This window comes from Galeopterus variegatus, unplaced genomic scaffold (genome assembly GCF_000696425.1).
Source record: "Galeopterus variegatus unplaced genomic scaffold, G_variegatus-3.0.2 Scaffold907, whole genome shotgun sequence".
Classification (NCBI taxonomy): Eukaryota; Metazoa; Chordata; class Mammalia; order Dermoptera; family Cynocephalidae; genus Galeopterus; species Galeopterus variegatus.
The window spans coordinates 173211-188177 of record NW_007727018.1 but is presented as its reverse complement, the minus strand read 5'-3'; the positions used below and the strand labels follow the sequence as shown (position 1 = coordinate 188177).

The window sequence follows — 14967 nt, the reverse complement described above, 5'->3', positions numbered from 1 at the left end:
GGGGGGGGGGGGGGTTGGGGGGGTGGCGCTTGCAGGAAATGATTGCCGATTCCACCAACTTCTCTGTATTTTTAAGGACTGACTCTTTATAGACAGCTTTCCAAAAGGCCCTACTCCCTGGTGTGAGTTCAGGAAATTTCCTCTTTCTTAATCTTTCTTTGGAACTTTTTAATGAGGAGAGAAGCTACAAATCCTTTTCTCTGTTTTCTTCTCTATTTTTTACTCCCTTTTTAAAATCACACTATCTCTTTTTGGCTCAATTTAATCACCCTTCAAGCAGGTCCTCTCACCTCCAAGTACATATGATTCATCAATTATCCAGTCATTTCTTAGTATCATGATATAGCACAATTTTCAGAACCAATTCTTAAAATACAATAACTCAAACTTAAAGTAATTTTTGCCAAGTTCTCAAAGATACTGGGTTAGTCCCCCAAACAACCTAATCCTCATTTATGAACATAAATATCTATTTAACAGCTTCCAGCTTCAATAGGCCACACTTTTCAAAAAGTAAAATCATTGGGCCGGCCCAGTGGCGCACTGGATAGTGCGCCGCTTGGGAAGCGCGGTGGCGCTCCCGCCCGAGGGTTCGGATCCCACATACAGACCGGTTCCCGCTCACTGGCTGAGTGAGGCGCGGGAGCAACACCAACGGTTGCAATCCCGTTGCCGGTCCCCGGTCCAGTACGGGGGCAACACTGAGGGTTGCAAAAAAAAAAAAAAAAAAAAAAAAAAAAAAAAAAAAGTAAAATCATATGACAAGAAAGGGGAGATGCTGAGGCTGTAGTCTGGGGACCTGTTGGTACTCCCTGTGCCAAACTGCATTTCTAGCTAATCTGGATCCATTCTGCTCTTTGTCTTTTCCCTCATTTGCTATCTTTTCCATGGTAAAACTGCGGTTAAAGTTGTTATCCAGTTCAGTTCTCACTGATTTCAACTAAAAAATCTGAACAACTACTAAGCATTCCAAAAAGTAAACAACAGCAGGAATTTGGGCAGGGAAATCAAAACTCAAAGAATAACCAATACCTGTGAATCCTGGGTTTTTTTCTTGTATTTCCTGGCTTAGATTCAGGAAATCTCAAATCATGGAACTGCATGGAGGGAATGAATAGAATAAAGCTCCAACAGAAATTGTTGCTTTCTGAACTGAGTTAGGAAGGAAGTTCCTGTAGGATGGAGACTGTGGGGAGAATCCCCACTTACTTTTCACTCCCCCATGCCTTCCCCCTGCCTCAAGGCAAGTTTTGGTCATGAAGTTGCATGGCAGTGTCAGCAGAGGCTGCTGAGGCATTACCTAAAACTGTGAACGAAAATTCTTTTCTTTGACCAGAGGAATTACGAAAAGGGTCCCAAATTGCCTAAAGAGCATTGGGTGTACTTGTTATCTTTTTCTCTACTTCCTTTTGTCACTGTACTCCAGAGGGGAATGCAGTCATGTGAAGTATGAAACAGCACACACAGTGGGGCAAGAGCCACAGCATTCTAGCCGTAGAACTAGAAAAGGGGGCAGCTGAGAGCCAGGGACACTAAGGGAAATCCCAGAAAGGAAGGGCCTTGAAAAAGGGATCCCCTAAATCTGTTTATAAACTGTCTCCTGAGCTGTACATACATGAAACCAACTTGAAGTTATGTAAACAAAAGTCTTTGAGAAGAAAAAAATGTCTTGATCGACACACACAAGGCTACTCAAATAACACTACAAAGACTTTGAAAACTGAGATTACATAGGAACCACAGCCATACTACTTTCAGATGTGTGGTCTGAAAGTAATTGGGTTGATTGCCTACTTAAACAAACAAACAAAAAAAAAATCTGCCTTCTCCAAAGAATTTTAACAGTGTTGACAATCTCATAACTTGTTTAAAATGCCCAAGATACAAATTCAAAATTACTCAGCACACAAAGAACAAAGACAATATCTACAAGAAAAATGATATGACATGCCAACTCCAACATAGCCAACATTGTGAAATTTCAAATAAAATACTTTAAAACAGTGATTATAACAATGCTCCATGAAGTAAGGGCAAACACCTTTGAATCTAACAAGCAAATACACATTCTCAGTAGAACTTAAGTATATTTATTCATCCCAGACACATGATGTCTGCCTTTTGCTTTTAGGTCAGGGATCCTCAACTCTAATTTTCCCACATTAAAGTCTTGTGGAGCATTTTAAAAAATATGTCAACACTTGCCCCATCCTCAGGGATTCTAATTCAATTGGTATTGTCCCCAGGGAATCATACTTTTTTTAAAAAAATTACAGATAACTTTAGGTTACAACCAGGGTTGAGAACCAATGTTTTAAATTGTCTCTGGTCCATTTTATTTCTCGGGTCTCTTGTTTGTAATATCTTAATACATGAACTTCTTAAAGTTCTGTTGGAGGAACTATGCTAAAACTCTTATAATAATATCTGTTGCTATCTATGTGACTTATACACATCACATTTCCCTCATGTTACATATATTTAGGCTTTACTTCATTGATTTTTCACTCTCTTTTTTAACTGATAACCTTATACAATAGACACACTGAAGACCAACCACTTGTCTCAGGCTATTTTATGCCTCTCTGGGACAACTGTTGCACCTATATTCAAAGAATTGATAAAGGTCTACAGAGTAAAGCCAGTATCTGTACCACATTTCCAGCACTTCCAGGTCTACAAAGTCACTTTTTCTGGCCCCACAATGGCTAACATTTCCATAAAAAACATTAGTAGTTATGAAGTGATCATTCTTTTTCCTTCTCCCCTTATTGTTTCATCTATTTTCAGGAACTTACTCTAATTCAGCCAAGGGAGGGAGAGGGATGGAAATGGAGTTGGCATTTTCTGTGAGTTAATATGGCTGAGCCTTTGCCTAGTATTTAGTGGTAGCCAAGGTTAACATTCATGACAAGGACCAATTCTAGGCATTGTAATTGGTAAAATTTGTGAGCCTAAGTTTCACAGAGCAATTTTTTGAGACTGCAGAGCACAGATATTATTTATCTAAGATCCTATAAGGTTGTGCTCCATCCCTTGAAGATTTTTAGTTGTATCTAGTTCTTAGTGTGCATCAAAAGACTAATTTAGTATTTCAATTTCCCTTGGCAGTTTATCACCATTTTTGAAGGATCCAAGGATGTTCTTGGCAGTGTATATCCCTCAAAGGAAGTCATTTCAGGTACAAAATATACCACCCTTTTAACAATTAGTATGATAAAGCTCTCAATTACATCATTTTGAATTTTGAATTTTTGATGATTTACCCTCCTGGAATGAGTGGATCTTCTCTTGCACATTACCAATATGGAATTTAAATAATTATTCTTACTATTTTTATAAATAGTAATTTGCTGTTTATTATGCAGTTGTTACTTTAACTTTACACCAAAGAGGCAACAGATAATGTAGCTAACATTTATTAGACATCAACTATCCAAATTTTATTAAAGAGAAAGGTGAGATTCATTAAGGAGGAAAATGACAGTAGATTATCCAAGGTCACCACACATCTAGTAAGCTGCAGAGCTATGATTCAAATACAGATCTGTCTAATTTAAAAGCCTAAGCTTACTGTAAATCATCATAGTTCACACACACGAGTAGTTACAGGAGCTAGATAAGTAATACAAATAGGAGCAGCAGGTTGAGCAGGGGTCTAAGGCTAATTAAGAAAATTAAGCCATTTAATTAAGAAAATATGGATTTTTAATGTCATGTGTATTTTCATGTCCTATCACAACCTATTGCAGAGTATAAGAAAAATACATAAATATAAATATTATTTGTCTTTACTTTAGAATATAATCATTTTGTTAAACTGAGTTATGATATTCCCCAGGAGCCTCATGTGCTATACAGGTAGTGCAAGAAAAAAAAAAAAAACCCAAATAAGTATTATTTTATTATCTATACAGTTCTATCTCACATGACAAAAAAAAAAAATCACTTGGGGTCAGTCAATGGAAAATTTACCCAAAGTAGGTAAGACATTACAATGTTTTTAATGCACTTCTGCTTCCACTTGAGCATTCTGAAATAAACACCCTCACTATTTAGAGTTGAAAGTTACTTTCCTGTTTAGTTCATTAAGCGTTTTCAGAGATTCTTCTGCTGGAAAAAGAGAATTGGACTTTGCATATCTGACTAGAGAAGCCTCAGGGTGCAGTAGGCATAATAATGCCATGAGAGTATGAAAGACTGGACCCTATTCCCAGCTTGGCCACATTCTACTTATATGACTGTAGGTGAGGTATTTGACCTTGCCAAGCTTCAGTGTCCAAAACTAAAGATATTCTTTCTGCTTCCTTCATAAGAGTGTTGGAAGGACCAAATAAAGAGAATCTTTAATTTCTGAATTCTAAATTATCAATGCCCTAGTATGACTGCCTCAATTAAAATGTCTAATAAATGTCCATAATACTTTTTTGCTATGTCCACAGAAACTCCCAAGTCTAGTACTTCCAAACAAGGATCCAAAATGCTGGCGAAGGTATCTTCAGCTCTGTTAAAGGTGTTTTCCCGATCTAACACCAGTATTCCTAAATCTTCCTCACCACCTCACCAGGATGAGTGCTGAGCTTCTGTACTTGATAAGAGTATGCTTACTCCTTAGAGAATAAAATGGTTTTTAAAGCATAACATAGTGTCCTACAAAGTGATTCTTATAATACAAAATTAAGAGCAAAAGAAAATATGAAAGGAACCTCTGTAAAAGAAGGGTTTGATAAATATTTTTGATAAGAATTTTGGTATAAGAAGATGCTAAGCACTGGCATTATGTGTGTGTCATGAGAGTAAGTGATTAAACGAGTAATTAGTAAACCAGATAACTCATAGTCTCCACCAGAAAATGAACATGGATTTTTTTCTTTTTACTTTTTGGAGGATGCTATCACCAAGAGGGTTAGCAAATTGAGATGAAAATCAAGCTGAATTCTATGACACAGCTATAAAACAGATTGGCTCACTATTAAAGGCCTATTCAGATGCTCAAATGAAAGTATTTATACCAGAAAAAGAAAATCAGTTTTTCCCACCTGCAGGTAAAGTTTCACCAGTCCATAAAATACTTCCCAGGCAAAAAAGATTGAACTATAGATACGAACAGCATCTGGAAGTAGATAATAACTGTGGATATAATACCATATGTGCATAAAATATCTCCTGTGACTAAAAAAAATCAAAACCTTTTCAAGTATACCTTTTGTGGATAAAATGTTATCGATCAATAAATCATTCATTGGTAAAGTTATTAAATTCTTTATATAAGTATTTTACAGGAATATGGATATCAAGACTAAAGTGGTAAGAACATAAATAATGGGGAAAGTTTAATAAGATGGCTGGCTAGTTCAGTGATAAAAGAAAAATTTCAAAACCAACTAAACTCACTACTTTGTGATACGGTTCTAACTTTAGCATGTTTGTGTCTGGAATCTAAGGATATTGTTAAAAAGATCCAAAAAGTGGACCAAATGGCCAGCAAAGAATGTCAGACATCATCACCATTTATCCAAAGGCTGACTCACAAATTTTTAGGGAATGTGATATCTTCTATCTAAAATATTCTGAACAGTCCTAAAGCAGAAACATCTGAGAAGATTTTGTTTTACAAAGTTGGATTATCGTTAATGAAGTTAATCAGTGCAGTTAAGACAGGAGCTCTAAAAAAAGGGATTGTATAGTAGACTTTTTACGTATGGAATAATAATGGAATTAATTAATTGTTGGGTTAGTCTATTTATAGTAATCTCTTCAAACTTGGGTGATCTCAAAGATCATACAAAGTTGTGTAACCTATGGATGGAAGACCTTTTCAAAAATGATAGTTGATGAAAGTAGCTAGAAATCCAGCTCAGAATTATTTTTAGGAGAGCTGACTCCACATTGGTTTGCATTAACTGAGTTAAAAGTCTTGTTGAAAATATGCTTACAGATGTCGTTCAAACCACTGATATTTCCCAGACTTAGATACCATATGCTCATAAGCTGTCTTTCAACATAACAGAAGATTTTTGTGTAAAAGTTTATAGCACTCTGGTTTACATACTTCTGTATTTAAAGATTTAATACGTAAGAGTAATGAACTCTCTGATCTAAGAGGATTTTCAGTCGTGAAGGAAGTTTCCAGTTTTCACCAGCTCAAGTAGTGGAAGAAGAATCAATTTCAGAATTAGTCCTTGAAACTATCAAAATTTTGGAAAGAAATGGTGAAAAATTGTTGATAAATTTAAGTTCCAGGAAAAACCATTTGGAAAAGGTTTTGTGTTAGATGTCATGCATTAGATGAAACAGTCCTTATTCTTAACTAAACTAGTGAGTTAAAGATGCCAAAAGTGTAAGGAATCTATAATTAACAGTGATTTACTGCATATTATCAAACAACTAGAAGAAAGGAGATTAAATGTTCATATCACAAAGTAATGATTAAGTATTGCAATGATGAATATGCTAATTACCCTGATTAGATCATCATGAGTATGATCTACGTGTATTAAAATATTACTCTGTACCCCATAACCATGTATGTACAGTCAGTGTGTTTCAATAAAAGTTAATAAAAATGGCATCAAAACCTAAATTTAAAAAAATGCATATCACCTGATAAAGTCTATAGTAGCTGAAATTTCTAGAAGTAATATTGGTCTTCTAGCTGTTCATCCAGAAGAATACTTTTTTAGTTCATAAAGCATTGAAATTAATTCTTAGGTTGTTGATTCTTTTTATATTATACTGAAACAGCAGTTGGAAAACTTTTTATGTGAAAGACTAAGTAGTAAATATTTTAGGTTTGCAGGGAATATGGTCTCTGTCAAAACTACTTCATTATGTTACTGTAGCACAAAAGCAGCCATAGACAACACATAAACAAATGAATGTTGATGTGATCCAATAAAACTTTATGGACACTAAAATTTGAATGTCATTTAATATTCAAATCACAACATATTCTTCTTTTATTTTTTTTTTCAGTAATTTAAAAAGTGTAAAAACCATTCTTAGATTGGTCAAAAACAGGTAATAGGCCAGATTTAGCCCATGGTGGTAGTTTGCTGACCACTGTACTATAATAATTTGGAACCCATGAATAAGTTTATTATACATGAAAGGTACAGATTACTGCTTAAAAACAATAACCTTTACTACTAAAGGTTAAAATTTCATTACAAAAAATTAGTTTATGAAGTCCAAATGTTGATCTGTTTGGCTATTTTATTATTTAATACATGGTTGAGAAGGCACATGAGCATGCTGTTAAAACATGCCGATTAGAAAAAGAAGAGTTAGATCAAGATTTAATTTGAAAGTGAATTTCTAATTTAAATTTCTTTCTTATTTTTGGAATAGTCAATCAAAATGGATGCAAACATAATATCAGAATACTTTGTAGTAATTTTTGTGAAACAAAACAAGAACAAACAAGCAAACAAAAAACCCTAGTTTCCATTGCAACAAAATGGTAAAGTAGGCAGCTCCAAGCTCTTACCCTCCCATAAAAACATTGACAAACAAGCAAAAACTGTCAAAACCAACTTTTTCATAACTCTGGAAAACGGTTGAAGGTTTACAGCAACAAATCAAACATTGAATCAAGAAAAGGGTAACTGCAAAATTGTAAGAAAGTTCACGGTATTTTCATTTGCCCAAACCCCTCTGAGCTCAACAGCAGTCTTGAAGAAAGGAGACCGCATTTCCTGTGTGGGGCCTTTTCAGGAGAACAGAGCAGATCTTATTGGAAAATTATCATGTATGTCTGTTCTAAACTGTCAAGGTGCTACATGAACAACTTAGGCAAGGTGCTTATCTCTTCTTCACTTAAGTGGGAACTCAGACTGGAAAGAAAGCAGTGGGCATTGCTCAAAAACACTGCAAGCCAAATAACAACCTGCAAACGCCTGGAGCAAAAGATTATGATAGAAATGTAAAACTTATGCCAAAGGTCTGGGATCAAAAGCTAGGGAGAAGTTCTTTAAGAAATTAAGACATTCATAGGTGTGAAAATCCTCAACAAAATACTAGCAAACAGGGTTGGCCAGTTAGTTCTTTGTGTTAGAGCATGGTGCTAACACCAAGGTCAAAGGTTCAGATCCCCTTATAGGCTAGCCACTAAAGATAAATAAATAAATAAAATATTATAAAATAAAATGCTAGCAAACTGAATCCAACAACACATTAAAAAGATCATTCACCATGACCAAGCGGAATTCATCCCAGGGATGCAGGGATAGTTAACTGCTGTTCCATGAGACAAAGAATGACAGTATATATTGATAAAAGGGTCAGAATTCAAAATATAAGTAGTTCTAAAATAAAGTTTTCAAAATACCGCTTTCAACAATTAATAGAACATCTAGGCTGACCAATAAGTAAATAGAGAACTTGAACAAAACTATAAACCAATTAGATCTAACACATAGAACACTTCACCCAACAACAGCAGCATACAGAAGTACACATAGAACAATCTTCAGAAGAGATGGCAAATCACATCTCAATAAATTTAAAAAGATTGAATCATATAAAGAATCTTTTCTGAGCACAGTGAAGTGGTGCTAGAGATATCACTATGAAAAGGAAAATGGGAAAATTCACAGATATGTGGAAATTAAACAAAACAATACACTATTAAACAACCAATTTGTAAAAGAAGAAATCAGGAGGGGAGTTAAAAAAAATCTTATAGATGAATGGAAATAAAAACACAATGTAACAAAATGTATGGGATGCAGCAAAGGCAGTGCTCAGAGAGAACTTATAGCTGTAAACATACATTAAAGAAGAAAGATATCAAATCAATAGCATTAACTTTACACCTCCAGGTAGAAAGAGAGGAGCAAACTAAACCCAAGGCTGTCAGACAGAATAAAATAGTAAAGATTAGAATGGAGATAAATAAAACAGAGAAAATAAAAACAAGAGAAACAATGAAGCTGAAAGTTGTGTTTTTTAAAAGATAAACAATATTGGCAAAACTTTAGCTAGACTGACAAAGAAAACTTTCATTTTTTCATCAAGTATGATGCTAGCTTTGGGATTTTCATAAATCTGTTTTATAATGTTGAGGAAGTTCCCTTCTTTTCCTAATTTTCTGATTGTTTTTATCATGAAAGAGTGGTAAATCTTGTCAAATTCCTTTTCTGCCTCAGTTGAGATGATCATGCTGTTTTTCCCCTTCATTCTGTTATGTGGTGTGTGTTAGTTTCCGATGGCTATTATAATAAAGTACCCAAAATTGAGTGGCTTAAACAACAGAGATCTATTGTCTCACAGTTCTAGAGATGAGAACTTCAAGATCAAGGTGTTAGCATGGTCGTGTGTTCTCTGTAGGCACTAGGAAAAAATATGTTCCAGGTTTTTACTCCTAGCTTCTGGTAGTTGCTGGCCTTGGCACATGACTACAGTCTTCACATGGTGTTTGCCTAGTATGTTTCTGTATCTTCACATGGTTTTCCTTTTTATATGTACACCACCAGTCATACTGTTTTAGGGGCCCACTCTACTCCAGAATGACCTTGTTGTAACTAATAATTATATCTTCAATGATTCTATTTTCAAATAAGGTCATATTATGAGTTACTAAAGGTTAGATCTTCAACATATGAGTTTTGGGAGGACACAATTGAACCTATACCACAGTGTTTTACATTGGTTTTCTTCTGTTGAACAATCCTTGCATTGCTGGGATAAATCCCACTGAGTCATGATGTATAATCCTTTTAATATGCTATTAAATTTTGCTTGGTGGTATTTTGTTGAGGATTTTTGCATCTATATTCATAAAGCATATTGATGTTTAATTTTATTGTGATATCTTTATGTGGCTTAAATATCAGAATAATGCTGGCTTTGTAGAATAAGTTAGAAAGCATTTCTCCCTCTCCTGTTTTTTGAAGAGTATGAGAAGGATTGGTGTAAATTCTTTTAAATTGTTGGCAGAATTCACCAGTGAAGCCATCAGTTTCTGGATTTTTCTTTGTTGGAAAGATTTTGATGCCCCGTTTCACTGCTGCTAATCAGCATTGTACTAGAATTTCCACCCAGCACAATTAGACAATATAAACAAAGAAAAGTTTTCCAAATTGGAGAACTCAAACTATTTTTATTTGCAAACAAGAATAGAGATCCTATATATGAGCATAGCAATCTAAAAGAGTTCATAGGAAGACTATATTAGAACTAATAAATGAATTTAGCAAAGTTTCAGGATGAATAATTAATACATACACAAATATCAGTTATGTTTCTATATCCTTGAAATAAATAACCCAAAGAAGAAATTAAGAAATTTCATTTTTGATACCTTCTAAAAAATTAACATACATAGGAACAAATTTAAGGAGGCAAAAATCTTATACACTAAAAAGAGCACAACATTGCTGAAAGAAATTTTAAAAGGGTTAAATAAGTGGAAAGATATTCTGTGTTCATGGGCAGGAAGACTCAATATTGTTAAGATAGTATAACCCAGTGATCTACAGATTCAATACAATTCCTATCAAGGTTCCAACAGCCTTTTATGCAGAAATGAAAAAGCCAAACCTTACATTCATATGGAATTGTGAAGGGCCCTTAATAGCTAGAGGTTGAAAAGGGAAAACAAATACATAGGAATCACACTTCCCGATTTCGAACTTTTCTACAAAGCTATAGTAATCAAAACTGTGTAATAATGACATATCAAAGGACAATACCAAGAAAGTGAAAAGACAGCTTACAGAATGAATTATAATATTTTCAAATCAGATATAAAGTTTTTTATTTAAGCTTATATTTAATTGTACATATTTGTGGGGTACAGGGTGTTGGTTCAATACATGCCTGTATTATACAATGATTCACCTAGAGTAGACAGCATATCAATCACCTAAACATTTTGTTGGTGTTGATATACCTAATAATGGTTTAATATCTAAAATATATAAGGAACTTCTACAACTCAACAATAAAAAGAAAAAAATTTAAAATATGAGCAGAAGACTTAGGCATTTTTCCAAAGAAGATATACAAATGGCCAATAAGCCATTTTGGAGAATAAGTTTTGGCAAGGATATGGAGAAATTTTAACACATACATTGCTGAAGGACTGCAGCTGCTGTGGAAAACGTTTGTCACTTTCTCAAAAGGCTAAACATAGAATTAGCACGTGACCCAGCAATTCCACTCTGGGTATACTGTATACCAAAAGAATTTAAAACAGGAAATCAATCAAATACTTATGCATTAATGTTTATTGCAGTATTATTTTCAATAGCCCAAATGTGCAAACAACCCAAGAGTCTATCATCAAATGAATAGACCGATAATATATGTATATATATATATGGTATATACATACAATGCAATATCACTCAGCCATCAAAAGGAATAAAGCCCTGATACATGCTACAACATGGACGAACCTTGAAAACGTTATGCTAAGTGAAATAAGCCAGACACAAATGATAAATACTATATGATTTCATTTAAATGATGTATGTATAATAGGCAAATTTATAGGCAAAAATAGATTAGAGGTTAACGGCTGAGGTTTGGGGTAAGAATGGGGAGTTACTGCCTAATAGGTGCAGAGTTTCTGTTTGAAGAGAGAAAAAGTTTTGTAAATATACAGTGGTGAGGTTTAACACTGTGAACATATTGCCACTGAATTTTACACTTAAAAATAGCTCAGTTGGTTAGAGTGAGGTGTTATAACACCAAGGTCAAGGGTTCAGATCCCCATACTGCCCAGCCGCCAAAAAAAAAGTTAAAATGGCAAATATTACATGTTTTACCACAAAGACAATTTTTTTCACAAAACTAAAAATGAAACCACTGAAACCCTCTTAACTTCTTGGGAAACTGAAGATGCAATGCTTAACAAGAACTACACATAAAATAACTGAACTGAAAAGAGCATCAATAAGTGGAAAGAGTTATTTATTAGGCAGATTTGGTGCAGAAAATAGAAAGGCCTAGGTCATTAAGTCTAGACAACTGAATGTAAAATTCTTAGAAGTAAGTGAAAAAGGCAGTGATAGGAAGAAACGAGTGGAAGTGAGACAGGGTTCTTCTGGGACTCCCTTCCTCAAACTGGACTCTGAGAATGGGAATACAGTAAAACTATCTCACTGGTTGAAATTTTAATCCTCATTAGCCATTCAGAAGAAATGCAATCTCTTACAATTTCTACAGCTCTTTATTATGAATATTTATTATCTTGGCATTGTAGGGGTGCAAAAAGGCAGTAAATAGAATATCAAATAAACCAATCTTTACCACAGTTTTAAATCTTCAAACTTAGTGTTCCACAGTAGTACTATTCTTATTTTAACAATATTAATTTTAACTTTTAACTTTAGATTTCCCTCACTTTTTTTCTTATTGTACTTTTATTGCATAAGCCTTTTTTAGTTCCCCTATATATTCATATTCTCATTATATACCCAATTTCTTTCCCTTTTACTTTGTCCTAAACACAGTTGAATGAATAGTGTTAATTTTATGCACCAGTTTCAATTCAGGAGCTTACCAGTTCAGTAAGTTTATCTCATATTTTATTTTTAGAAAGCATGGATTTCATGACCAACTTCAATGTGCAATTTCTTTCTGCAGCATGGTCAGAAACACTAGCATATAGAAATCTAAGAAAATTCTATGCTATTTTTCCCTAGTTAATATCAAATTTTATTCTAATACCCAACTTGCATTTTTCCAAAAAAAGAAAGGAGACATATTATTGAACCATCACATTACTTCACACACAGAATTGTGAATTCACCCTCATGTGTCAAAGAGGACCTAATTTCATTTGCTGGTTACATTTAATAAAAAGCAGTTTACAAATATAAATCTGAGACAGGTTATGCATATGGCAAGACAGGGGCCTTGATAAAACTTTGAAGAATCAAGTGTCCAGCCCATCAATCTTTGCTGACTACTTGCCCATTCCTCCATACCCTGGCTCTCTACTATCCACTATCTAGACCTCCCCTTTTTATGTACTCCAGTATTCCTGTTTACTGATTTCTATTTCCTTTTCTTAGCAACTTCTTTGACATGAATCAAATTTTTGCTAATGTGTTAGATTCTTTAATTGTGAGACAGGCACTGGGACTGGGTCAGTAATAGTACAGTACTCACATTATTGGCCCAAAAGTTACCTCATTCATAGCTTACATTTCAGTCTTTACTATTCAACTTATTTATTTTATAAAATCTAAGCCCCTTAAACTTGTCAACACAACTTACAATCTGATATGTTCACTTGCAAATAAGTAATTTGTGTTAAAATTAAAAGCATTCACTTTTACTTGTATTTTTTGTTTAACGCTCAATGGTCCAAAGTATCATTTGGACAGTATAAAATTGCCTTAAACATTTACTATAGCTTACAAATTTCTTCATGTAAATTTTTTAAAACTTTTTTTTAATTGAAACTTAATTGATAATACATATTTGGGGGGTGCCGAGTCGACTATCAATACTTATGTACAATACGTGATGGCCGTCAGTATAATTAGCATATTCATCATTACAATATGTAATCATCCTTTGTGTCCATTAACCAAATTCTCACTGACCTCCCTACCCTATACCCCTTCCCCATCTCTAGTAACTGCACTACGTGAAAAAATTAGCCTATTTTTTCTCAAGCAATCCAAGCATCTACATCTGATCACTTTTTACAGATGATGACACAAAGGATTCCAAAATACACAAGCTTCAATTTTCTTTTAAAAGTTGGAAATTTGGGTATTTTGTTTGTCTATAACCAAGAAACAAAAGTTTCAAAATAATACTACAACACAATTAGAATAATTGATCATTATCAACATATCTTGGCTAGGATTATATATTCAGTTTTTGAAAATTATATATTTCTAATTTGCTGACACAATTTTAAACACTGAATAAACTTATTCTCTAATGTATTTCTCCTATGATTTATCTTGGATTGTAATTTAAAGAAAAAGTAAGCAGCTGCATTCTCCAGCTGTGACAAAGTGTTTCAATAAATGAGGCAAGAAACACCAGTAATAAATAAGGCAATTTAGTTCTTTACAAAAATGAGTATCTCCATTTAAAATCAAAACTGTATCTAGCAGTAGAGCCTAGCAGCTGGTAGGGCTTAAAGTGAATACTTACTGGGAAATTAGGTTGCCATTATATCAGCTATATTATTCTGACACAAGGGTATGCTAAGACTTCTGTGGAAAACATTTAAGACCTTACCTTTTGAATTCACCAACAAGAAACTATTCATTTCACTTAGGTCACTGATACCAGCTGAGTGACAGAATACAGTCCATTTCTGTCACCACAAGCAATTAATTTCCACTTCCTACTGTAGGCAGAGACTTCAGCGTACTCTTTAATGATAAATAGAAAGAAATTCAATCTATCCATAAGATTGATGCAAAAAACTAAAAATTATATTGCATCTACAGAGGCGGGCTATCTTTCCAGAACAGTCAGGGGTTGTGGAAGTAGAGCATGTTCCAATATTAAGCTCTCAAGTAATTCATTTTACTCTCTCTCTCTCTCTCTCTTCTCTTGGTTGCTAAGTATCACAAATAAGATAACTATAACAAAATTAAAATTTCCCGAAGTGTCTTTAGAACTAATTGAATTTTCTAACAACCACTAAATCTATCAGGATCTGCAGTTAAACTGAGTTTCCTAATGTCATTATGCACTGGAGAGACTACACAACTACCCAACAGTGATGTATCAATTCCCAACCTGAAAAATCATATTCTCACACTAATATTCAGATATTATACATAAAAATACTACCTATTTATGGATTCAGGCATGTGTCTTGGAATTTACATAAACCAATGCTTAAGAACTAGAGTGTTCATATTTCACTGAAATATGTATAGCTTATATTTGTATGCCACCTTACAATTTACATTATATTTTATATATATCATATTTTATTTTATATGTAAATATATGTGATAAATATGTAAGAGGGATGGG

The 14967-nt window shown here is 33.9% G+C and overlaps 1 protein-coding gene across 1 annotated transcript in view; it reads left to right on the top strand.

Moving 5' to 3' along the window:
• FSIP2 (fibrous sheath interacting protein 2) overlaps window positions 1-4619 on the top strand; it is a 95959-nt gene extending 91340 nt beyond the window's left edge. Inside the window, exons 23-24 of the mRNA XM_008573347.1 lie at window positions 3112-3181; window positions 4443-4619. Coding sequence (XP_008571569.1) covers window positions 3112-3181; window positions 4443-4579 — 207 coding nt within the window. The 3' untranslated portion in view covers window positions 4580-4619. The remainder of the gene's footprint in view (window positions 1-3111; window positions 3182-4442) is intronic.
• Window positions 4620-14967: the final 10348 nt, after the last annotated feature.